We start from the raw sequence: 27,998 nt of genomic DNA on the forward strand, positions 1-27,998 counted from the left end.
AGAGAGTCTTTGTATCTACTTACTCTCTCATCTTCCATCTTTTGAATGTCATTTCTTTTTCTCATTTCTTCTAGCATCTTTTCTTTATCATCATTTTTCCATTGGCCTTCACTTTTCTTTCTATTTTCAATAAATTCTAAAACAGATTCAAAATCTCTTTCCTTTACTTCCTTCAATATCTTAGACATTTCATTATCTGTAAAGTTATATTCATTCAGAAGTTGTATTATTTCATTGTCTGTCATTTGCTCTTTCTGTGTTACCATAAGGGGCTCCAAATAACAACAAGAATCAAATTAAAAAAACAGGTGTCATATAAGTATTAATAAACGAGTATAAAAATTAAATTTAGTAATTTGGGGGTTTATTATTATTGCAATGAATGCAAATGCAACACTAAATTAAGTGGATGAAAAGTGATATTACTGAGAATTATAAATTAAATTATTTTACACAACAAGCATTTCTTGTGGTAATTAATTAAATAAATGAAATAATTTAGAGTTGTGAATGTTTATATCATCTAATTAATTAATATTTGGATGTTACTATACTGGTAGAATAGAGGTATTTCTTGATTAAAGGTAAGATGCCACCTACAGGTATTCTATATTAGAAAAATCTTTTGTAATCAAATGAGACACCTTTAAGAAACTCAGGTAGTATATAAAATTTGATTTATGCTTTGAAACATTTATTAGGCGTTAATTTAGTTTTTTTTTTAAAATAATTAGTACAATATAATTGATCAGTCAATAATTCTTATTAAGTCATTTAATTTTACAAAAAAATTGATTAAAGTAACAATATTATAGAATAAAGGCCCAGGCAGCCCTATTGGTAAGTTTTATAAAAATAATGCTAAAACAACATATTATTGTGCTGACAAGATGATTTCTAATTTAATATTGTTTAATATTCTTTTCATCTAATGACATAATATCATTTAATTAATAAAAAGCAAGAAACGGATCCTTAGATATGGTTTAAAACAGAAAATAATATCGGCAAATGTGTTCTTTTCTAGATGCAACTGATTTAATACACATAAATTTTACGAGTAACTTGAACTTACAGAACGTTTAAAGAATAAATACAGACTAATATATATAATATTGTTGTAAATAATCAAATAAGTCTTTCTTACTGTGCTCAGACCCGTTATGTTGTTTATATTAAATATTCAACAGTATTTTACGTGTTTTCTGATTTTGGCTATAAAATAATTTTTTGGAGAAAAATGTATTTCGCCATCGTCTCATAAAACTTATGTATATTACCAATTTATACTTTTAATACCACTTCTATTGTCTAGAATTTGCAGTTAAACTTCTACTGTATTTCTTTTTAAACCTACCTTATTTTACTTAGTTTTTAACACTTTTTTAAAATACTTTTTATTTTATTGCCGTTCCTTTATGTTTCTCGCAATCTTCGTATTTAAGTACTGTTTATATGCCAAAACCACTTCGTTTCCAGTTTAATCTTATGAACATCTCAGATTCAAATTTCGTTTCTTTTCTTGTGTTCTAATTTTAAAGGATTCAATTTTTAACGCTTATATGGAGAAATAGAAGGGAAAACATCAAAAAGTAAAAACATAAAAAATATAATTGAAGGTATTATGTTAGTATTTGACCAAGAAAATGGTCAAATTACAATAGAAAACTCAACTTCTAAACACCAAGTGAAATTTGAAGATGTTTTAGATCTTTCTCTTTTAAAGGGAGGATTACCACAGAAAGAATCATAATGAATGCATTGTTTTAAGATGCGTTTAACATTTATGGCCCTTTTGAAGATCAATTTATTTATTCTGCAGCAACTTCTTTAAAAAAATTCATAAAAGATATCAGTCCTAGCAGTATAAAAATTATTATAGAATCAACTGATATTTTTGGTAGAAAAAGCCTTGGCTTCGCAAGAATGGTTTTAGGTAAATCTATGATTTTGAATGTAGAATTGAGATGTGATTTAAATGATATTAACTCCTTAAGCTATAAAGGAGCATTTGTTAATTCTGGAGGGGTATTTGAAGTGTTTCCAGCCGAAGAAAAAGTTTATACGTTGGTTGTATTTGCATGTAATAGAAATTGTACCTTTGAAAAAGGATTGATATCCTCTAATCAAATAATTTTATTAGATCTTCCAAATAACACAAATTTAACGAGTTTTACCGGGTTGGGTCTTGGATTTATACCAGAAAACTATAAAATTTGTAACAAATCATACTATTTAGTTGATGTGGGGTTTGGGAATACTTTAGGAGAAAAGTATAATTTACCAATGAATATGAAAAACAGTCTTGTAAAAAGGGAAATAAAAAAGTAATTTATCAAGAACAAGTGTTGAAATAGTATTTAATAAATACCCCTTAAAGCCTAATAAGTTTTCATATAACAACAATATACATACCTGCTAATATTAATTTAAAGCAAAATTTTAGTTAAAGTTTCATAAATAAATAACAGTTTTTTTTGAAAATGATTAATAGAATTAAATGACTTGAATGTAACTTTTAATAAAAATTTTAATAATGAAATTTAAATTTATCTTAAGAATGATCAAGCATATAATCAATATTTAGCCCACAATAAAATCGATATGAGAAAAAATGTTGAAAAGTATGAATTGAGGTGGGCCAAAGTAAGCAAGAACATGAAATTACTGGTGATGAGTAATAAAAGCACAATATACATAAAACCTGATATAAATAACTTTTGCGTTCATAAAAGGGTATTAATTGTTTAGAATTATTTAAGATATGAGAATTGGTACATTAATTTATCAAAAAAATACTTCTATGTTTAAAAACATGCAGCTTTGTTAAGGTTAGATATATATATTATACTTAAAACAATATCCATCTTTACCCCAAACTATTACTATTAATCATATAAGAAACTTATTGATTTATGTTCTAATTATACTAAAATAAGCTGCATTTCGTTGAAGAATAAAAAGTGCTATTAATATAGATACAAGTTAAATGGAAGTAAGCAAATAATTAAATTTAAAAAACAAACTTTTTAAAACAGGAGATTTTTTGTTGATAAAAAAGCCATTTGAAAAGTTTTGTTCAATTAAAAAATTGTTAATTATCAATACAAATAGCTTTTTACAGATTTTTTGTTGATCTAATTAGAAAATTTCGTTTTAACAAATAAATATGTGCTTTAAATTTCAGAGTTACATTACATAATTTAGGTATAAAATAACCCAAAATTTCACTTGTAGAAATCTAGGGGATGGTTAGATCTATATTTCATCCATAATTTCTTTTAAATCCCAGTTACCTTAAAAAATAATTAAAATCTACTATTGCATGCCAAGAAAAAACCAAAAATGTGGTAAATTTTTTTATTACCATTTAATTTAGTTTTCAGATAAGAATTCAACAAAAAATTACAAAAAAGTTAGATATGTGCAAATTATAGAATGTGCTATCTATGTCAAAATTATACTCATTAATAAAAATGTTCACAAAAGAAATAAAGGAACAAAGTGAATGATATGGTGGTAAATATTGTTATACAAAAGTAATATATTGTTAAATACATATTCTTTATTTAAAATGTTAATTTAGGGGGGGGTTTTTTAATAAGACATGATAAAAGCTGATCGTAACAGCGGGGTTATACCTTGCCTGGTTTAAAAGTGATTTGAGGATGGGTATATGGCTTATAATTATAAATACACCCAACATTAAAAGTCTGCAAACATTAATATAATATCAACTTTACGATTTATACTTTACACCAGAGAAGAAAAAAGAAATCAAAGCTCAGTAAAAAAACAGAAAATGGAGATTTTTGTTGTTTGAAAACTAGCAGCTGGCATTTATATACTAAACACAACTAAATCTTGATTAAAAAATATCTGATGCGGGTTTAAACTATGTTTTTATGATTACTGAGCATTAAGATGCCATTAGATTTTTAAAAAGGAGCTTGAACAACAATAATATATTTTTATGCTTAGTTTTCTAGGCCTTTTAAATCAATTGGGAATTTTAGTATGATTCGAAAGGGAGTTTATACAGTTAAGCCAGTATATTTTAGCGTTTAAAAAAAATAAAAACAAAAGTGCTGTATTTAAACTTTAAATAAATTTTATGCACAAATTAATAGATTTGTTAACAGCGAAGAAAACTTGCTGTGTTGTCAAGTATTTAAATGTACGACAAAGATTAGGAGAAACCCTTACTAGTATAAAGGAGTTTTAAGAGGGCTGCTTTTGGATTAATTAAAGCTGCAAGTGTAGATATTAGTTTTTCAAGTAAAAACCTGCAAGCCTGGTAATTAAACAATTAGAAGTTTTAAATCTTATTTTAAATTGCTTGTTTAATAATAAACGCTGTGCAAACTAATTAAGTTGGGTTACTTTTTTACACCCTAGCAATCTAAATTCTAGTCTAGCTTACCAATTCAGAGTTACCCCAGTGATAAATTTGTAATTTTATGAAAATAAAAAAAATTGCAAATAAGAAAACAACTTAATTATTTAATCGCACTTATTGAACTCCAAAAAAACGATAGTTCTATTGAATATTTAGCAAAAGAATTACATATGTTTTATAATTTATGATTAACTTAAAATAGATTGTAATATCCTTGAAGCATTTAACTTAATGGGTATGTGCAATCTATACTTAAAAAATAAATTTGTGTTGTCAAATTTTGTAATGAAAGCTTAAAAAAAAGGAAGTTAATCTTTTATACCAATACGGGGAATTCTAAAAATTTTTTGAATAAACCTTATAAAATAAAGTTACCTATATAATGATCGATTAAATTAAAAATTAGTTCTGTAAGTTTAAATATAACTGCTAGTACTTAAAATATTTATTGACATTGGGGGTATTAAACTTGACCGAATATAACAATAACAACTCTCGGCTTTCATATTTGAAAAAAAACAGTTTTACTTACTAATTAATGCAAACGGCTTTGACTTCTAAACAAGAGCATTTTATCTCAATTCAATAAAAGCAGAATTAATTGTCTAAATAATAGATCATAGATTTAAAATATTAAAAATTTAATTGATGCTTAGAGATTTATTAATGAGATTAATGTTCTTATTTACTTTTTCGTTATTTCAATCTAATCTTGAAGTCAATAGAATATTTTCGAAAAGCGCTGGTAAGCTTTAATCCTATAAGCTTACTACTTTCAATTTAAATGATAGTATCGAAACATTCGAATAATTTTCACTTTTCCATATTATTAGTTTAAAAAAAAATTAGAGCGAGATGTAAAAAGTGATTTTCTTAAAAATGGCTCTAAACTTAAAAGATGAAAATTTGGAACTTGTAAATGTATTTAAATTTATAAAATTTCTATCAAGTTACAGTTTTTTTTGAGTTAATTAGGAATGATAGGTCGATCAAAGAATTAAAACAAAGAGTGTTTTACTGTAAAATTATTGCTATTAGGATTTTAAGTTATAAGTATAATTAACAAAATGTAGAAATTTAAAGGGAAAAAATATCTAAAGTGTAAAATTAAGCTTTATTTTGAATAATTCTTGTCATTATATCCCTTTACATTTAAAATTATTTTTCAGTGACAATTTTATGCTAATTGGCAGCATTTTACAATATTGGGTACACTAGTGTTTAAGCTCCGATTCTGTGCTATTCAAAGTTTTAGCTAACGAGAATTTAAGCTGTGATATCAAACAAACTTATTTTTAGCTTTTGAAAAATACGTTAAAGCACATCCTTTGGCAAAGTGGGCATATACGCCTTCATTGAGGGTTTTAGAAAGTAGGCTCTGGGGTTTAGAGGAAAAAATGAAGTTTTTATAAGCAATACATTTATATATAATGCATCGCTTTTTATTTATTACCGAGGCTAAAATGAAATAAAAAAGAAATATCTTAGAGCAACACAAATTTAATAAAATAGAATAGCTATAAATCCCAAAGCTGATGTTAACAGAAAGAAGCCAAAAAGAGTTTTACGAAAAATCACATCATTAATACTCATAAATTCTTTAAAACTGGCATTTTTTTCTTCTTTGGGGTAAGTTTTATAGTAATCTAAATATTGGACTAAAAGGTCATATATGAGCACTGAAGCCGAGATCATAAAGAAATCTAAACATAATGAATAGGTAAATTCAAAGCAACTTATCGCCTTTTTTTCAGATGCAGCTGCCAAGATTTTAAAAACAACAGGAATTAGCATAATCAATTTAAAGAAAAATACTAAGTTAAGCAGTCTACTTTTCGCTGTAATTCCAACTTCCACTTTGTAATTTACCAAATTAAAGACGAATAAATACGTAATCAAAATACCGATGAATAATATAACAGGGACTAAGGCAAACATTAACGCGCTCTCAGAGAGTGGAACGGGGTCTAAACTTGTAAGGGCACAAAAACACTCATTGATATTGGTTAATGAAAAAATTTTAATTTTTGATTTTGTTATTTTTAACCTACATATTTTTTTGAGTAGATGAACACTATTAAACCAAAATATACAGCGTAGTAATATAATAGATTTGTGATACGTGTCCTTAAAGAATTTTACAGAACGACTAAACTCTATGATTGAAAGAAATCCAAGTATAGTAGCAATTATCATTAAACCTATTATAAATAAATTAAAACTAGACATTTCTACTGTGTGGTCATTAATTGATTAGTAGAGTGCACTCATAAATTCCTGCATTAACTTTCCTTGCTGCAAATTTTTTCTAAACAAAAAAAAATAAAGGAGGAAATATGAAAGATTCAAATAATGCTGAGCTTTTAACTACATAAAATACAAGCTATGTTTTAATGAAGCTGATCTTTATATCGTGAACAATATCATTCATTGATAAACAAACTTGTTTTGTGAATTAGATATTTGAAAAATTATGAATAATTAGCATGATATACTTACAAACGATGCTAAAGTATATTTCAAACATAATCTTTTGAATTTGCTGTGAGATTTAGAAAACAACTAAAAAGCAAATTTGAGAATGAATAAATCGTTTTTTTAGAAGTATTTCATCTTTTACGAAGTGATAGAATTAAGTTGAATGAAATTTTTATATATGGTTTAGAATAGTGAGAAATTTCTTGAATCTTAATTTTTCCAATAACAAAAAAGCTTCTTTGAATCCAAATACTCGTAAATAAAAATTATTTATTAAATCTAGCAAAACCAATCAGGCTATTTTTCTCTTAGATTATTATTTGCAATTATTAAAAAACAAGATTTTTAAAGCAAGAGGGGTTTAACTGTTTGCAATCAAGCACATATTTTTGGCTTCAACGCAATTTTAGAAGCCAATTCCGTTGTTAATTGATAAGCTCCTTTTCAATTACTTCTTAGGACGACTTTTTCAAGTCAAATAATAAATCTTGAAAAATGAATAATGCAATTTTTATATCTCCTTGATTTAATTTGCTGTACCCTAATCTATTTTAAACGGAGTGTAAGGGGGTTTTTATTGAAGGTGTTCATTTACTTTTATAGGTATTTATTTAATTATAATTGTTAATAGAATTTAATGACATAGGGGTAACTTTAACAATAATAGATAATAAAAGTTATAGAAAAGGGTGGAAATAAAATATTTAATTAAGTAATGCAACTTCAAAAGTATTCAAAGTAAAACATACTAAAAAAACCTTAATTAACAAAGATCAATAAATGATCATAGTAAAGGTTAATACAACTATCACAAAATACGCCAATAGCAAATTCTTTTTACAGTAAAAACCAAAATCGCTTATTTGTGCCTTGCCTGTTGTTTTCTCACCTGCTAGAGAAAGGCATCTGATAAACAATAGAGCATTAGAAAGTTATTAAGGGGCACGGGGATTGTTTTTTATATACAACAAACGTAAGCAAAGTATAAAGCTGATAGATTTTATTATATTTAAAACAAATGGTTTTGTAATTAGAGTTTAAGGTAAACATGTATATTTATGAAAGATTAAATTCAAAAATCATGAATTTCAAATGAAATAGGTCTTAGAATCAAGTACAATTGTAATTTTTAACATTAGACACATTGCTTATATTACAGCCAAAATTTGAAATATCGACATCTATTTTTTTGCTTTAGTCATATCTAAATAAATTATTTCTTGAAAGAGTTTGAGGTGTACATAAATTTAACAGAATGAAATATATCATTTCATTATTAAGAAAATTAATTTTTGTTATCAAAGGCACAAATAAAAAAAAAGTGGAAAAGACTAGTAATTGCTGTTTACTTCTTAAGTAATTATTTAATTTTAGACTGCTTGTAAATATTAAATAGGCTTTCACAAGAATAATCAAAAAACATTTAACCTGTAAAAACAAGCAACCCTTATGCGCAAAACCAAGATAACATATAAACAAGAGAAGATAGTAAATTAATAAAAGAAGCCAGCTGGATGATTAGAATTCCCTGTACTTTTATTATTTCTAGTTTCCTTTTAAACCAAAACGAAAGAGAGAGGTTTAAAAAAATTATAGATCTAAAAAAGCATTTCTTGGGTATATAGAAACAAGCAAGCCTATATAAATATGATATACTTGTTACAAAAATATTTACAACCGTTTTTTAATTAGAGCACGATAAAGTAGTGTAGTAAGCCTGGTAAAGGACTACAATGCTGCTTAAAAAAAAGCATAATAAAATTTTGTGATTTATAATATCATAAAATCAGTTTATAGATATTGATAAGTAGGCAGTTAATAATATTAAAGGTTAAGTATTCCTGTTCAGTTCAGAAACCAAAAAAGGGCCTGTAAAACAAGAAATAAGAAAAAAAGTTTAATAAATAATAATTATACACCAAGAAAAGGCAGGAATTCCATAAAATTAAAAGCTTAACATTCAATAAATTATATCTTGTTAATTCACGCGATAAATATTGTTATATATAATTAATTGGTATAAATAGAATAAAAAAAATTCAACAATAATAGTATATCCAGAACTAGAACCCAAAAACTTGTTATTGAGAAGTATTTTTGGAAATATGCTTTTCAATCAAAGGGTAAGCATAAAAAAAGAGGATAAGCAAACAATTTGGGAAATAATGATTTTGAAAGCGGAAACATTCTCTGGAGTAAAACTTAGTGAACATATCAAAATATCTCTATATCTGAACCAAATTTTATCTTCTCAAATATTATTTTGCTTATACTGTTAAAAGGAAATTCAAAAAATAACTTGAACAAAAATAGCAGACAAGATAGAAATATAATAAATACAATGTTATTGTGATAAGCGCTATTGATACGGTTCAGCTGTTTCTAGAGTAAAAGGTATTCAGAAATGATGCTGCTGTAGCATTTGAAAAAAATTGAAGCTAGTAAGAGAATAATCAAACCTGTCATTAAGTAAAAAGCAGGGTAATATTAAAATACTTTATTAAGTTAATTATTGAGTAACTGTTTATTAAGGGGCGTTTTGGGCTTAGAGAACAATTATAAGTAGTTTTTATTCAAATCATATTTAATGAATATTAAAAAATATTTATTTTTCTTCACCGGATAGAAAAATACAAGTTAAAATGAAAAAAAAAAGAACAAAGGTTGAGATAACCTAGAATATAAAAATTAAAGTACAAAATGGTAAAGGATGATGGCACATAAAGATAAATAGAATAATTCTTTATAAGGTCTCTGGATTATATAACTAGATTATTTAGTATGCCAGTTTTTGAAATGATACCCGTAACCAGAATATTATTAGAGTCTATCAGATCACATTAATAAATAAGTGGGTTGAATCATTTCCAAAGTAAAAAATATTTGTATTCATTAATTTAGAAAAGGATTTATATAAAGCATTTGTTCTAATAATTGTATGGAGAAGAAACGTTTAATAAAGTATTCTTCGAAAAATATGAATAAGGTACTTTCTAAAATTAGATTTTAAATGATTATTTATGATAAAAAAAAGGCGAATTAAGCAAAATTTATTTGAAATCAAGATGTGGGTTTTTAAAAGTCAGTAAAGATATACAATGTTTTAAGTAAATGATTATTAACAGATTTTAAAGACATATGAAAAGTTTTGAAATAAATAAAATTCATTTTTTAATTTAATTTATAAAATAGCAAGGGAGATATTATACTTTGCAAAGAATTGGACATTTAAATTTAAATATACTCTTTTAAGTTAACATAAAATGAAGAGTATTAGAATGGTTCTATTAAATTAATATCTAATAGTATGACAACAAGGATTTGTTTTTTAATGTTTGATCTTTTATCAGTTGCTTTGATACCATAATAGTTCTATTAAATCGGCCTAAATTAAGCATAAAATAATTCTGAAATAACAGTAGAGCTAAAAATGGATTATGTTTGAACAAATTGGAAACTCAAAATATACCATTATTAATAACGTATAAAAAAAGATTTAGTAAATATGATAAGTAGAAAGAAGTATAATTGTCAACTCTATGTCTAAGATAATATTTTAGAAAACTTACATCATCAAAACGCATATTAAAATTGTATGATTTTACAAATATTTAAAAACAAGGATCGCTGAGTGTATTAAAAGTTAGATATATATATTATACTCAAATAATTACACATGTTTACCTCAAACTCTTACTTTAAATACCAATTTGAACCCCAGAAGAATATATTATTAGTGCATTGGCTTGATTTCTAATTAATCAGCTTACAACATGTACTAGTTTGACTCCATGTTATCAATAAAGCTTTTGAAATAAGATTAATCACAGAAAACTATTAATGAGTTAAATAACTTTGTTACAAAGCTAAGAAAATCAAATAAAATTTAAAGTTTAATTTAATCTCAGTTGGAAATAAATGTTAGATTAAATTTATCTGAGTAAGAGAACAAAACGAAGATCAAGTGATTGGGCTAATATAATAGTCAAGAATGTTCACGTGATCAAGTTAAAAGATCAGGGAATAAGGAGAAAGAAGAGGTATGCCTAATAAGACCGTCAAACTATACTGTAGTGCCTTAAAAGAATTTATAATGTCGGCATTTAAAGTTTGTCAAAAAGTGTCATTAAAAAATTGTTAATCTAGGGTAAGTTCATATAAATTGCTGAACAATAAAAAGAATTGAATTTAAAAGTCCAATAAGAATTCTTCTAAAATGGAAATATTCAATATGATGAAACAAATAATGAACTTAATTAGAATTGAATATTTAAACACTTTCAGATATATTTCACTGATGTAATGAATCATATAAATATGGGTGTATTTTATAAATCATATGAAACTGGAAATAATTATATGGGTAGGGAGTAAGAATATTGAGTTAAAAATATCAGCATATGAAACCACGGTTGTAATGAACTGGATATTTAGTTAGAATAAACTATACCTTTTCTTTCCTTAAGCCCCAAATAATTTTCTCTCTTAAGATCCATAGAAAGTTTTTAAACAAAAGTTATTTAAAAAATTGTAACTTAGCAAGGGGCCTGTATAAGTTTTGATTATTGGTTTAATAAAGTTGAAATATTAATACTTATAATAAAAACCAAAATACGTATAGTAAGAATATCCCTGCTATATAACAAAAAGTGTCTTTGTATTATTTGTGAAAGACTTACAGATCTTCTTTTAACGTTTTAGTAGTCATTAAATCAAGCAAAAACTTAATAATTCCACATAATTGAAGTTTTAGACTAAAATGAAAAATTTAGAGAAGTTTACGATTGAAGTATAGAGAATGAAATAGAAAGTATTTAAAACCTAATATTAAGCTATAATATATTAAAACAGTGCGAAGAACAATGAACAGAATAAATGAAACCAGACTAGAATAAAATGTTGTGAAAACTTTGCTGTTGATAATTATTTGTAAATGTAGCTATAAGAGTAATAAATATTAAATTAAAATTAGCAGTTGACGTTATAAAACCTGATGTAACTCAGGACCCTAAAATCCATTAAATATTTAAGATCAAGTATGTTTCAATGAGTTAGAATATTAAAAAACAAACAGTTTATTCAGAATATGTATATATTATTATAGATATACAACAGCAAGATAGTAAAGAAATAGATACTCACACACTCTTAAATAAATATTTTTATTATGATATTAACAGAATAAGTTTAAAATGGCATGATATTGGGGTTTAATGATACGAGTTAAAAAGTGAATAAAAGCAAAAGTAAAAAAACATGAAAAAAGATTGATTTCTTTTATAAAACAAAAACAACATGATACATGTGCAATGTTTATGATTAATTGAATAATTTGGGAATTCTAATTAAGTAATTATTAAACAAAGTCAAAGAGAAATATTCTCAAAGGTAAGTGTTGTGAAATATACTAAAAAAACGATTTTAAATAAATTACCCCAATAACAAAAAACGTCAATTATGTAGAGTTTACTCTTTTTCGAAACAGCAAGAAAGTAAATTTTAAAATTTGAGAAAACCCATATTAGTAATATGATCAGATATATATTAAAATGGCTTGGGTAAAGATTGGTAGATCAGAATGCGCATTTGGAGTTAGAAAAAAAGTATAAATCAAACAAATATAGGTTTATATAATAAATAACAGCAATAATATAAATTAAGAGTATTTTTAACACCAATTTAATTATAGCAGTTTAGAATCAAAAAGCAAAAATGTTATAAATTAGGAAATATGATAATTTAACAAGAAATTGGTAATAATTAAATTATTTATGATTATAAAAGCTGTTTATAGATTCATTTATAATTAGCTTTAATTCTTTTGGAGATTAGTAAGAATTATAGAACATATTATGATTAGAATAATGCAACTGATTATGAACATAAATTAAATCAATAATAACAACTCATTAAACTTAGTTTGAATTGTAAATAATTCATCTATATAAGCTCAAGGATAAAACAGAAATATTTTAATAGTTGATATTCGAGAGCAAAATTGCTACTATATAATTAGTAAATCAGTTTAATTAATTTTAGAGAAAGACATTAATATTAGTAAGATTAAAATTTATGAATTAAAAACAATTAAAAAAGAAAGTGATAAATTGAAGATGATAAACCTGGATTTAAAAAATCAAAAAGAATTTAAGTGGGTCTAATATGAATAAAAAGTTTAAAAGTAAACCATATTGAAATATGAGGATATAGTGTGTGTTTAAAATAATTATTAGATTTCATATATATTAATTAACGTTCCAACTGAAATATCTACTACATTAAAACAACACAGATAGTATTTAATTGTTTCATTACTTTAATATAGATACTAATTTATTATTTGAATTAAAGTGAATGTTAAGACAAAATTAAATAAAAATAATCACTAGCAGCTGCTTTTAGATCACTTTAATAAATATTTCATCCTTGAACTTTGTATAAAGCTTAATTAGAGAGTAGTATATAAATAAATTTTATAAAACAATTAAATTAATAAAAAGGTGATTTAGATTTACCAGTGGTATTCAAATACAAGCAATTTTAAATTAAGTAGAAATAAATTACTATTACAATTAAATAAATTTTACAGTATTAAATGTTAAGATCTCTTTTAAGTCTCAATCAAATTAATTTATAATTAAAGTTGGAATTCTAAATCAAAATTTGCAAATAGATGATATTAAAGAAAGGAGAATAAATTAATAAGCTGCCTTCAAATATAAAAATCAATTCAAGGAATAGAAAATTGGTGTTGTAGATTGTGAAAAAGATGCTAAAGAGAAATATTATATCAATAACAAGAATATTTAAAATTAATAAATGGTACAAACCACAGATAGTTCTACTGTGTATCTTTATTAATTGATAAAAAAACAAATAAAGAGTTAATAAGCTAAACAAAGAGATTTATTAATAATATAGAGTGATTGGTAAGACAATAAAACAAGTTAAATGAATTATTAGTAGCAGAAAGCAGTAATGAAGATGATTATGAGTAAGATAAAAGGGTATAAATCATAATGTTTAAATTATTTAATTCCGAAAACAATAATACATAATGAATGTATCTTTCAATTACTTAGTAATTATATTATGATGTTTATTCTTACAAAAAATTAATAAAATAAATTCAATTTCTAATTATTAACAAATTTAATTTTTAGTTATTGATGAACTTTTTTGGTGTATATCATGAGGAATGAAGTAACATTCTGAACTCATAAAGTTAGCTATTAAGCTGTTTAGTAAAACGTCAGTTACGAGTTAGAATTAGTGAAGATAATTTAGAAATAAAAAAACAGATTCTAATCTGAAATTTCAAGGAATATATATATATGGAAAAGAAAATAGAAGAATTTAATAAAAAGAACACCAGGTTGATTCTGCCTGACGTAGATGCTAGTTTCTAAGATTAAGCCATGCATGTTTATGTAATAAGGACGAACAGCTCAGTAGAACTACGATTATTTAGTCTGTTTGTTTAAGATAACTACGTGAAAATGTAGCTAAGAGAGAACAGAATAAGACGTAGGACTATCAGTTAGTTGGTAGTGTAATGGACTACCAAGACAATGACGGGTAACGGGAAATCAGGGTTTGATACCGGAGAGGGAGCCTGAGAGATAGCTCCCACGTCCATGGACGGCAGCAGGCGCGAAAATTGCCCACTCTTTGTAGGAGGCAGTTATGAGACGTGAAATAGATTATTTAGTAAAGATGAATAGGAGAATTGGAGGGCAAGTTTGGTGCCAGCCGCCGCGGTAATACCGACTCCAAGAGTGTGTATGAGAGATGCTGCAGTTAAAAAGTCCGTAGTCATAAAAAATTAAATTAAGATGAGAAATCTTTTAAATTAGTAATTGAAAAATCGATGGGGAACATAGTATACCAGGGCGAGAGATGAAATGCCAAGACCCCTGGTGGACTAAGCGAGGCGAAAGCGATGTTTCTTGTAGGTATTTAATGATCAAGGACGAAGGCTGGAGTATCGAAAGTGATTAGATACCGCAGTAGTTCCAGCAGTAAAAGATGCCGACATGTTCATTGGTAACAGTGGACAGGGAGAAATCTTAGAGTTCGGGCTCTGGGGATAGTATGCTCGCAAGAGTGAAAATTAAAGAAATTGACGGAGCTACACCACAAGGAGTGGATTGTGCGGCTTAATTTGACTCAACGCGAGGAAACTTACCAGGGCCAAGTGTTATGTAGAAAAGAGTTTCACGAAAGTGGTGCATGGTCGTTGGAAATTGATGGGATGACTTTGAGCTTAAATGCTTGAATGAGTGAGATCTTTAGACATGTTTCATACGAAACAGGAAGGAAGAGGCTATAACAGATCAGAGATGCCCTTAGATGCCCTGGGCTGCACGCGCAATACAATAGCATATAAATAAATAATTTGGAAAATGTTTTGATGGATTATGTGCTGTAAGGCAGATATGAAAGAGGAATTCCTAGTAAGTATGTATCAACAATGGGTATTGAATATGTCCCTGTAGCTTGTACACACCGCCCGTCACTATCTCAGATGTTTTTCAGGATGAAGAGTTTAGGCTCTGAATAATGAAAAGTAGATAAGATGTAAGTCGTAACAAGGTTGCGGTCGGTGAACCAGCCGCAGGATCATTAAAAACTTTTTAAGAATTAGTAATTACAATAGAATTAAGGATTATTTGTAGTAAGAGTTTGAGGTAAACATGGGTATTTATTTAAGTATAATATATATATCCAACTTTTGTTTATAAAGGGGATTAATTGTTAAAAGTAAGATTGTATCAATTAGTGTATAAAGGATAATTTAATAATCATAAAGGGGATTAATTATTAAAAGTAAGATTTTATCAATTAGTGTATAAAGGATAATTTAATAATCATAAAGGGGATTAATTATTAAAAGTAAGATTGTATCAATTAGTGTATAAAGGATAATTTAATAATCATAAAGGGGATTAATTGTTAAAAGTAAGATTGTATCAATTAGTGTATAAAAGATAATTTAATAAATAAGAGGTGAAATAGACATTGATTGCAAAATTTAGGCCTTTGAAAGGAGTTGCTAATTAAGTATTTGTTATCAATGATTAAGAAGAGGTCTGCATTAATTGCAGATAACTTAGTAATCAACTTGTAAATATAACCCTCTTGTAACCAAAGCCTTAATAGTATAGTAGGTGTGTAACACCAGAAGTTTCAACTGATCTCTATCAACAGTGTAGGATGTTTTAAAAGTTACCTTTTTTGTAGGTGACAGTAAGATCAATTGGTTAATAAATTTGTTTTTTTTATTTAAATTCAGTCTAACAAGTGCTAATTATACTTGTTAAGTCTTTTTTATTTTATTTATTACTTCTTTAAATTTGACAATGTTCGAAATTCCCAATCTCGTTTAGTCACTAGGGAAAAAACTCTGGTCAAAAAAGGCAATTTTAGGAAAATAAATACGGTAGATTAAAACATAAAAAGTAAAAGATTAAATATAAATTAATTCAAATGTATTCTAAAATGTGTTTATTATACTTTTAAAATCAAGTTATATTATTATATGCAACTGAGAAAATTCAGTTTTTTCATTTTTGGAATTATTTCTTCTTACTATGTAAAATCTTTCAGACGAAGAGAGAGAAATCTAAATTATCGATATAAAACAACTAAATAAAATTAAAAAAAAAAGAAACCAATTAAATATTTAATAGGTTGAACCAACTAAGCTTTATAATTCTTTTTTTAATTATAATTCAATATAAATCGTCTTTGTGGAATGAATTTCTCGATTTAATCTATATATAACGAAGTTGGCTGGTAATTTAAATCAGGAGATTTAAACTGCTGAAGATGCCATTATCAGTAAAGTTGCTCATAATGTAAAAGATTAAACTAAAATGGGAATCTGGTAATAAAAAAATTTCATAATTTGAACATACATTATCATGTTATTGATTAAAGTAATGTGGTATGTGTGAAACACCAGAAGTTTAAACTGATCTCTAACAACAGTTTAGGATGTTTTTAAAGATACCTTTTTTTGTAGGTGATGAAAGATCAATTGGTTAAAAATTTGTTTTTTTTAATCTGTGTTGCACACAAAAGAAAAAGATCATCTTAAACAGCCCTTAAGCTAGAAAGCATAAATTTGGGGGCTTATCATGTGATAATAAAAAACCCTACAAAAATAATGATTAATTCGAAAACATTTTTATATTTATAAGAAAAAAACAATAAACTAGCAAAGTTTTTTTATAAGTACAGCCAATTTTAACAAATTTATTAAGCAAAGAGCTAGTAGGTTTAAACGATCATGTTCTTTTAAAATATCATTCCTAATGTACAGGTGATTTTAGAGCTAGAAGTGAAATAGATTTTTAAATTCTTAAAGTGCAGGTTTAGATATATAAGAATATTAAATTTAGAAAAAGGACGCACTTAGAGAGGTTTATATGTTTTTTTGCAGTCAAAAAAGGCTTTGCAAATAAGATTTTTATAGCTTTTAAAAATAAAAAGTGACTTTGGAACTAATTGAACGTTAATTAAAAATTAGCTTGAAAAAAGATGTTTAACTTTTCAAAGGATTTGTAAAGCGACTGTGTAGGGTGATTGTATTAGTTACAAATTATCATTAAAGGGGTTTAGTTTGGCTAATAAATGATAAAAGGAAATCTTTAAAAGAAAAAGATTTTATATTACAATCAATACTTTATTATATGCTATGATTTTATCTTGGTGAAGAATCTTTTTTAAGTTCTCTAAAAAATAATATTAAAAATGAACCATTTAAACTATTTTGTTCACAAAAAGCTATTGTGAAAAATATTAAACAATTATACGTTTGGTGAGTGAATATTAGTAATCATAGGTAGTTTTATCTCTATGAACTTTTTTTTAGCAGTGTGTTTTTTAATTCACCATTTGAAACCTCTCCATTCACATAAAAATTGTAGGGGAAACTTGATTATAGAAAGTAATAAGAACCCAAATTAGAAGAGTTTAGATATTTTTAGTATATTCAGAACCAATTACATACTTAAAGATGTAAAATATCCTACAGACCTATAAAAGACAATAAAATATAGAAATCAGTAAATTTATTGTTGAAACCCCCAATACACTAAGTAAGAAAGAATATAACATAATCAGACTGTTTTTTCTCATTTAATTATCAAAACAATCTTTTATTTCTAAAGTTTTTAAATGGAAGATAGCGACCCCTGGATGTCTTTAAAAAGATATCTATAACTCTCAGCTTTCAAGAGGCTTCCCTCTAGATGTGATTTATGTTATTTAGAGATGCAAACAGCCTATCATTTACCTGACGTTAAGTCAAAAAGGGTTTAGTAGATCAAACCGAGCTAAAGTATGATAGGAGAGTTTTTTCTGAGTAAGAATCTTACTAAACTAATGAAGCGTATATAATTAGTCTAAACAGTTGAATGTCTATAAGAAGGGTTGCTATTCTTTTATGCAAACAAAATAACGTTTATAATTTAAACTTAATATTGTTTTCGGATTATCGTCAGCTCTAAAACAAAAACCATCTCGCATATATTGTAAGAAACTACAGTGATTTAATTCCAACTTCATTTTAAATTACTAGAATAGCATATAAAAATTGGATTCTAGTCCTTGTCACAGTAAATTATTTAAATATAAACAACGAGTTTAAAAAAACTTTATGAAACTTAATAATTAACTCCATACTGACTGTTTTTTAACAAGTTTAGAAAAGCACATTAAATATAAATTTTTATATGACAAGAATTATCTCTAGAATTAAATTATTTGAGTGTATGATTTTTAAATATTGTATATTCATCAGATTTTGGTTTTAATAAAATGTACAACAAATTTAGCGTTCTGTCTTAATTTCACCGTTCCTAGTAAATATTAATTTTGTGATGAAATATATTTAAAACTCATAATACTAAATAAACAGATTTATTAATTGAACAATTTTCAAGACAAAAAATAGCATATAATCACAGAAAGGTATTTAATAAGAATTCAATAAGCTCTCTCAATCGTCCAAAAAGTTTTTTTAGTTTAGTAATTAAGTAAATAACTGGCGATTATAATTTGATCAAAAAAAGAAAATTTAAATAATCAATGGATTAAGAATGTGTTTCTTGTTGTAAAAGTATATATAGTTTAAATAGCTTATAATGCCAGCAAGGTTTTCATAAAACAGCAATTAATTTAGATTTAAAGCTTGCTCTACATTTTAATTAATTGGGTTCTCCTCAGAAGCTTCTTTTACCATATTAGTTACCAATTCAATAGCTTCTTTGCGACTATCATTTCCTTTGATAGCAGTCTATCGTTCGAAGGAAATACTCTCAAAAATATTGATTAAATCTAAATTATGTTTAAACAGAAGTAAATTGATTTATCCCACTAATAAAACGTATTTTAAAGAATACATGTTATAAATAAAAAAACTATAAATTAAATAGCTTTAAGTACTCTTGTTTAAACAATAAATATTAGTTTCTTGGCGAAGGCACTATTTCTAAGAAGTCTAGAAACTTTGTCTCAATTATGTCGATAATATTACTCAAACAGAGAATAATTTTTAAAATTTTATAATTAAGCGTTTACTAAGATTGGGTCGCATAAAAAGCACAAGATTTTCAAAAAAGTAAATAAACGATTTTTTACTTTAAATTATAACTGTAAATATTAAACAAATAATTTTGCGAAGTTTTTACGGTTTCAAAAAAAGTAAATAAACGATTTTTTAACTTAAATTATAACTGTAAATATTAAACAAATAATTTTGCGAAGTTTTTAAAGTTTCAAAAAAGTAAACTAACGATTTTTTACCTTAAATTATAACTGTAAATATTAAACAAATAATTTTGCGAAGTTTATACAGTTTCAAAAGACTAAAAACTTTAAATTTTTAAATTGGAGGATGTATTAATCTAATAGATTGATTTTCAGGGGAAAATTATCGAATATTAAAATTATGTTTTAATTTTTATTAGTAAACTATGAGAACGTTTTAAAATCAACTATATTTAGAAAAATACTGTTTGAAACAAATTTAAATAGATTGAAAATTTTTTAATTCGAGAATAATAAAAGTAATACGAAAAAAGGTATATGAAAGACGATTATAACTCACTTATGTGTAAATCGTTGATCTCGTTTTTGATTTTAACATTATTTCTACTATTTGATGATAAAGCATCAGAAATTATACTCTTATGCCGTATCACAGGACCCTTTTTTAAGATATTTCTGATGTGAACAAGAATGAGAATATGATTGGGCTGCAACATTTTGTATAGGCTGTTTTGCTCTATATTCATAAATACACCAGATTCTGTCTCTTTTTGGAAAAAATAGCCTGTAGAAGCTAATACTTTATTATCTGAACTAAGGTTTATTAACTGATAGAAGTTTAAATCTTTTTGAGTGCGATTTTCAAGATAAATTTTTTGTTATTGGTTAATAAATGCTAAAAACGGCCTTATCATCAAAAAAATTTATTTTCAACCGAAAATCCATAAGAGTTTAATTATATATAAATGCTCAATCATTAGATTTTATTTTTCAGGAAAAACTTGAAACTTAAGACCATCAGATAATCTTAGCTGTGTTGTTTTAAAAACAAACCCAGATGATTAATTAAAGGATAAAATCAAATAATCACATTAAAAAAAGATCTGCTCTGGATCACATATGTTGCTACATAAAACTGGAAACAAGTCTCAATTCTATGGATTCCAGATTCAGGTGATAAATTACAGATAACGAATAAAGATTTACATAGTGGGCGTAGAACTTTTACAGACCTGTGATAAATCAAGTGAACTAGATGAATGTGCATAGAGCAAAGAATTCCATGGGGGGATTCTTGCAGTTAAAAATTTGGGGGGTTTGCTGGCTTATTAGAATACCTTAACACCTAAATTGTTGTTTTAATGAACTAATGATGTCAGAGCTATAGACAAAAAAAAGAAAGAAAAAGCTGATTTAGGTGATTATTTATCACTTAAATTAAAATAGGGGCAAGACCAAATTTGTTACATCCAGTATAATTTATCTTAGATCTATAGCTAATTAGCTCGCATTACATTGTGTACATTTACAAATTTTATTAATATGTTTGTAATCAATGTCTAATGATATCTTTTTAATATAAGCACCATATTTAACAAAATGATGCAAGGACTTTTCAACTTGATAATTAGACTGGTGTAGGCCTTCAATATCTCGAGTTCCACAATTATCAGACTGTCTTTTTAGACATTTAACACAATTCTTTGATATCTTAATTTAAGTTTATTTGATAATATTCGAATTACTAAAAATAAACGTAAATTGGCTGTCTAATGCTGTTTTCAGGCAGTATTTTCTCTAGGAAAACAAATCCCATTTTAGATTTAATTGAGAATAAATTCTAAAACACTGTGTAAATATGTAGGAAATATAAATTGGGATCTGTTTCTTCTTCTTTTCTCAATGAATACTTTTATAAAAAATAAGTAGGAAAGAAAGTAAGAATAATTAAGCACAAAATTATTGAATTGGTTATTTAAACCTACATTATATATTAATGTAGATTAGAGATGTAAATATCTGTCTAATCGTAAGCTTTATTTGGTAAGCTTTTAATAATCCCTCCTAAACAGAATTTTTTTTCATGGATTTGACTTAAATAAAGAACTACAAAAAAATTACACCCTACAGTTAAGCACAAGAGAAGTTTGTTGTTTTAAAAATAAAAGAGTAGCTTAATTATCAAAACTAATAAAAAATACTATGAACATAAAACAAAGTAGAATAAGAAGGGTAAAAATAACATCAAATGAAGTTCAGTTAATTAACCTTGATTAATTTTGCTAAATAGAAAATGAAAAATTGCGAAAAAAGAGATCGCACAGCGAAAGATGTAGAGAGAACAGTAGAGCATTGAATTGAGAGAATAAAAACCAACCAAGGTGGGTTAAGATGATCAACAAGAGTTCTTGACGTATTTTTTAGAGGAAATTTCATTATAAAAAATAGGTCTAATTAAAAAAAAGATGTTTAAAGAAAGATAAAGGGAAACAATTAGTAAAGGATAAGCAGGTCCAAAACACATAGAAAAAGAATTCTGAGGTAAAAAAGAAAGTGGGTGTAGATTTAACGATATTGGTGATACAGTACATATTTGTAAGGGAAATAATTATTAAATTGGTAAGATGATGGGGAACAAGTCAAGAAAAGACATTTTGGTATCAAAGAATAAAACAGTTTAAGAGAACAAACGTAATATAAGGAGGAATTTTACCAATTAAAAGTAAGTTTCAACACTTGAATATTAAAGTTGGGACAAGGAAATAATAGAAAGGCAAACTTAAGTGGTTTGAAATAATTAAAAGATTTCATATATATTAATTATCATTTCAATTAAAATATTTATTAAATTAATTTACCACAGCAACTATGTAATAGTCTCATTTTGCTAATATAGTAATTAAATAAAAGTAAATGAAAAAAGTCACTGGCAGCAGCTTTATAAGCCTCTTTAATAAATATTTTATCCTTGATCTTCTATTAAACTTAATTAAAGTGTAGTATTTAAATAAATTTTATAAAACAATTAAATTAATAAAAAGGTGATTAAGATTTGGCAGTGATATTTAAATAAAATCGATTTTAAATTAAGTAGAACTAAATTACTATTAGAATTAATTGAAGTTTAAAGTATTAAGAACTCTTTATAGTCTAAATCAAATGAAGTTATAATTAAAGATTGAGCTCTAAATCAAAATTTGTGAAAAGAGATATGTAAGTTTTAAAGTTACCACTTTTGTAGGTTGTAGTAAGATTATTTGATTAATTAATTTTTATTTTTTAAAAAAGAATTCGAAACAGTTTAAAAGATATTCCAGAACATTATTATAATTAAGATGTACTGTTAAAATATTTAAACAAGAATTATATTCATTATTCTATAAAAAAAGTGCTATTAAATTAGATTTATTTGTTTTTAAAAATTTAGTAGGGGGTTAGTATGACTTAGGAGAATTAATTTTATTCGGTTGTAATATTAATGATTAGAATTAAAAACAAGAAACCTAAAGTAGCAATATAACTGATATTAATTAGAAACTAACTTTATATTGTTTATGAAAGATTTACAGATCTTCTTTTAACGTTTATTGAGTCATAAAATCAAGCCAAAATCAAATATTCAAAATAATCGTTGAAAACTAAAAAAAGAGGTAAATTACAGTTCAGGTATTAAAAATTATTTAGGTAGGCAAATATCAAAAAAGATTATAATAAAGAGAGTAAACAAAGATAAGAGTGATGTTAAATTAGAGAAAAATAAATAGAAATAAGCAGATGATGAAAAATAACAGTGTTTATTCATTTTTGGATATTTGAACTTATAAAGTATAGCTTTGAAATTATTAGATATTTCAGAAAATAATTAATTTACAACAACGAGTAGAATCAATAAACTGATATTAGCATATTTAATACTGAACTATTAAATTAAAAGAAATTTTTAGATAGATGATCAGAATATCAATTAAATTATAGGGTAAGAATATTAAGTATACTATTTAGAATTTATAACAATTATATAGAGAAGGATATAAGAGGTATAACCCAGAATAATAATGCCAAGTATAAATAAGGAAAGAATGTGCGCTGAACAAAATAAAAACAAATTTGTGGTTATTAATTGTTGTCTGAGATGAGTTAAAATAAATCATTTAAACATAATAAATGTGACTAAGTATAAATATTGATTACAGTTGAAGATATTTAATTAAAATTGGCATTGTAAATAGGCCTAAATATTTAATTCAATTGTTAACATATGAATAACGAAAGATGTATTATTAAAACATTAAAAGAGGTTGCTAGAGCAATTGTCTAATTATAAAACAGATATAATAAATTCTGATTAAAAAATTAGTAAAGCTCAACCCAATAAGAATTAATTAACGGCAGTAAACTCTACAAAAGTATATTATTTAAGAATGTGGTTTTTTCAATTAATACAAATCTTTAAATAATTAAAAAATGTGATAAACAAGGCCAGATAACACTTAGTAAATTTATTTGACAAAAGAATGATATTTTTAAGATTTAAAACTTCAAATATAAGCCAAGTTTAAATGAATTTAAAGATATAAAATACTCTTAGACAAACTATGAGATCGATTTAGTCTATTTATTTAATTTTTAGAAATGATCTTGTTAAAAGTGTTCAAAGATATGTATTACCACTGCTATAAATATTATGAGACACTATTCTTCTGAAATAAATAGGTATGACAAAATAAACTTGCGAGAGACTAGTTTAATACCAATTTATCTTTAGTTTCTATTTTTCAAAAATTTAAAAAGCGCGTTTCTCTACTAGGGAAAAACAGTCGATCAAAAAAACGCAAATTTACTAAAAAAATACTGAGAAATAAAAGATTTGAAGTAGAACATTAAATACCATACTGCCTTATATTAAATGAGCTAGTTATAATTAAGAACAGGAAATCTTTTGTATTTTATAATAAAGTCTTTTGAATTTCATTTTTTTGAATTTCCCGAGCACGTTTTGTTACTAGGGAAAAAACTTCAGGCAAAAGAAGCCATTTTTAGCAAAAAAATACTTTCAAATAGAATATAAGAAGTAGAACATTTAATACCATATTGACTAAAATCGAATGAACGTGTTATAATTACAATTCAAACCCACTTTTTATTTTATAATACACAGTTTTAAATTCCAGTTATTTTCAATTTTAAGAAACTTTTCATTTGACTACGTAAATTCTTTCAGCAAAAAAATAATTAAAGAAAGAAAACAGTAGAAAAAGTAATTAAAGAATGATATAAACAGTAAAACTGAACAAATATTTAATGAACTAAATAAATAAAGCTTTATTAAGCTTGTATGTTTAAATTTAATGTATATATTCTTATGAATAGCGTTTAGCATTGTTATAATACTTTACTTTAAAACAATATATCAGTTGAGAGTATTTGGTTGTGAGTATGATAAAATTGAAAAGGATGAGAATTTTCTGTTTATGAAATATTTAACAAATTGTTCAGATTAAAAGTTATGGATTTCATTTATATCAAAGTCTATAATTAAGAAATCAAATAAATTAAAGATTTAGAACTGTATAAAGCTAATAAAAGATGAATATTAAGATTATAATCAGTTTTCAAATAAAAACACGTATAATAGACATTAATGTGAGAGTTCAACTAATTTAATTAAAAACTGACATAACAATTAAAATTGAAAAAAAGAGAGATAATTAAGCATTATAAATTTAATAAATTGATAAGAAACTACTGATTTATGATTGTTGTAATTCGTTATAAAATTATGTGTCTATATTTTAAGTAAATTCGAAAAGTAAGGGTTTTTAGATATATTACCATTCAACTGCTCAGTAGCAATACAGTTTAATAAAATAAAACAAATAGTAATTCAATAAATTTCAGTTTAATATTTAGAAAGATTCGTGTTTTAAGATTATTTATCATTTATATATTAAAAGGGTGTTAGAACAAAACCAAAAAATGTGAAACAGCAGTGAAATATTTATCTGAAAGCACTGAAAATACTTTTACGATAAATTATTGTTCAATTAAACTAAAACTTTTATGATACAGAATATATATTGAGTACATCGATAAATATAATCTATATTTATATTTTAGTAATTTAATTAAAGTTTAAAACGACTCATTATGTCATGTTCGAGAATCCTATAGGGTTACTACTGCCGTCCTTCTGCAGCGGTTGTTTGCTTACACCGGTCATTTTCCTTTATAGACCTCCTCTACTTTCAAAATAAATGCTTTTTCTACTATTTTACCACTGAATGAATATAAAATAACAACCGTATCTATTACTAACACCTCAGATTTACCCAATGATAACATGCAAATTTATTTTATCACAATTTGAACTTACTATTTTAAATTAACAGTAATCTATGAAAGCTTTATTTGCAAATTTGGAAAAAGAAAGTTTTAGCTTCAGTATACATACTAAAAAGATGAGAATTTTTTGCACTAGTATTATTGAGGTTGGTGTTTGTGAGCTTTGGAATGGCACTAGTATATTTGGGCAAGAATCTCTACTAGTTCATTGACTCAGATATCTTTTAATTAGGAAGCATATCTTAAAAGGGTATGGAAGAAATTTTAAGTTGGGTATTAAAAGGCACAAAACATCTATGGTGGTTACAGAACAAAATAATGCTATTTCTGACATGATGTTTTATAAAGAGGGAAGAAATAGATCTAATTATTAAAAGAAACATTATGAAAATGAAATTCTATTATTTGTTGCAGATCCTACATTGAAACCAGACTGACATTATACTTTTGTGGTCGGTAAACAAATGTAGAATATTATTTAAGGTTTCGGAGAATATTTCAAGCTACAAATTCATTAAAAGCTTTTTGGAACAGCCCAATGCCATAGTAGAATTAAAAACGTCGTTTGATTCAGTTGTTTTAGAACCTATAAAGCAGAGATGTAGTAATGTAATTTAGCCGTAAATATTAAGTTAGAGGTTTAGAAAAATTTATTATTAGATGGTCTATTTAATATAATTGGTATAAATGAATCAGCAAATTTCAAAAAGGTTTTCTAATAAAAGAAGATTGTTGTGTTATCCTCTATTAATATAAGTTAAATAAATACCCCAAATGATTAAATACTTTAATGATGAAGATCTTACTATATCTTGGTTGTCACAAGACAAAGATATTATAGAAACAGTTTGATTAGCAATAATTATGCTGAAAAGAATAGTAACAGCTTAAAACAAAGAATAATTTTTATTAAATTTCAGCACATTAATTATATCACAGATAAAATGTATCAATTCGTCTTTACTCATGTTAATTATTAAATAAAAACAACCATATAAAGCACAGACACTGTGAAAAATATAAGAAACCGTTCAGCTTGATAAACTAAAAATGAATTTTTTAAAGGCAAACTTTATTGTTAATGTATACCATCGTGTTTAAAAAACAGCCCACATAATTCTTAGTTGATTCACCTATTAATAAATCAAAAATTTAAAAAAATATTTTATAAATCTTAATTATTTGAAGTGTTAAACAAAACGAGTCTATATAATATTAATCAATTTAAAAATTGCTTGGTAAATGATTAAAAAAACTTTTATTAATAATGTTTAAGGGTGTTTTAAAGTGACAAATACGATTTTATTTATTTAATATTTATTACTAAGCTTATAAATGGCCTGCTTCAAGATAATTTATAATGGTATTAAAATTATGCATTCTAACAATAATTATCCTGAAGAAAACAACGGTTTGCATTTACCTTATCTCTACTTTTCTAAATAGAGTCTAAAAAGATACCAGCGAAATGGAAGAAGATTTAATCAAGAAAATTTATTAAAAATTATCTTAAATAGGTGAAATTGTAGAAATAAAACTGCCTTAAGAAACAAAATAAGTGACAAGATGTGTCTAAAATTATTTATTATTAGAAAATATATCTGCAATCAACAAGCATATATTGTGTATTACAGATATAATTAGACACAATTCAATCATCTTTTAACGATTGAAAACATTTCATTTCTTAAAATTGGATTATCAGAAAATGATCCTGTATGCGAAACAGTTGAAACCAAACTGCCATGGCATTTAATTCCTCTCATAGACATACACATATGTTGAGCTTCAATTATTATCATAGTGCCTTTGGGTTTTAAACAAGTCATTATAGCTTCAGCAATTTCTGATGTCATTTTCTCTTGAATCTGTGGTCTCTTTGAATACATTTCAACTGTTCTAGCAAGTTTTGATAGCCCAACAACGTTTCCATTAGGAATATAACCTATATGTACTTTACCGAAGAAAGGCAAAAAGTGATGCTCACACATAGAGTAAAAGCTGATGTCTTTTTCTACTATTAGATCATTACTTCCAACTTTAAAAGTTTTAGAAAGATGAACTTTTGCATCTTGTTCTATACCAGAAAACAGTTCTGCGTACATTTTAGCAACTCTTTTAGGAGTTTCCACTAATCCTTCTCTATTGGGATCTTCATCTATCGCTTCTATTATCATTTTTATGGCCTCAGCTATTTTTTCTTGGTTAACAACCATTCTTG

General features: G+C 25.5%; 1 protein-coding gene and 1 non-coding gene across 2 annotated transcripts; one reads left to right on the top strand and one right to left on the bottom strand.

Annotated features, from left to right (window-relative positions):
• Positions 1–23: 23 nt before the first annotated feature.
• LOC143921959 (GTP cyclohydrolase 1-like) lies at positions 24–27,993 on the bottom strand (the record flags this gene model as incomplete). The annotated part of the gene is made up of 2 exons (XM_077445264.1): positions 27,552–27,993; positions 24–196 (listed from the first exon to the last, which is right to left on the bottom strand). Coding segments are annotated over exons 1-2 (615 nt in total), but the record flags the coding sequence as incomplete, so codon positions are not given.
• On the top strand, positions 14,247–15,505 carry LOC143921960 (small subunit ribosomal RNA). Its single transcript, XR_013261533.1, has one exon. It is a non-coding gene; the product is annotated as a small subunit ribosomal RNA (ribosomal RNA).
• Positions 27,994–27,998: the final 5 nt, after the last annotated feature.

The sequence above is a fragment of the Arctopsyche grandis genome, unplaced genomic scaffold (assembly GCF_051622035.1).
Source record: "Arctopsyche grandis isolate Sample6627 unplaced genomic scaffold, ASM5162203v2 HiC_scaffold_94, whole genome shotgun sequence".
In the NCBI taxonomy this organism is placed as follows: Eukaryota; Metazoa; Arthropoda; class Insecta; order Trichoptera; family Hydropsychidae; genus Arctopsyche; species Arctopsyche grandis.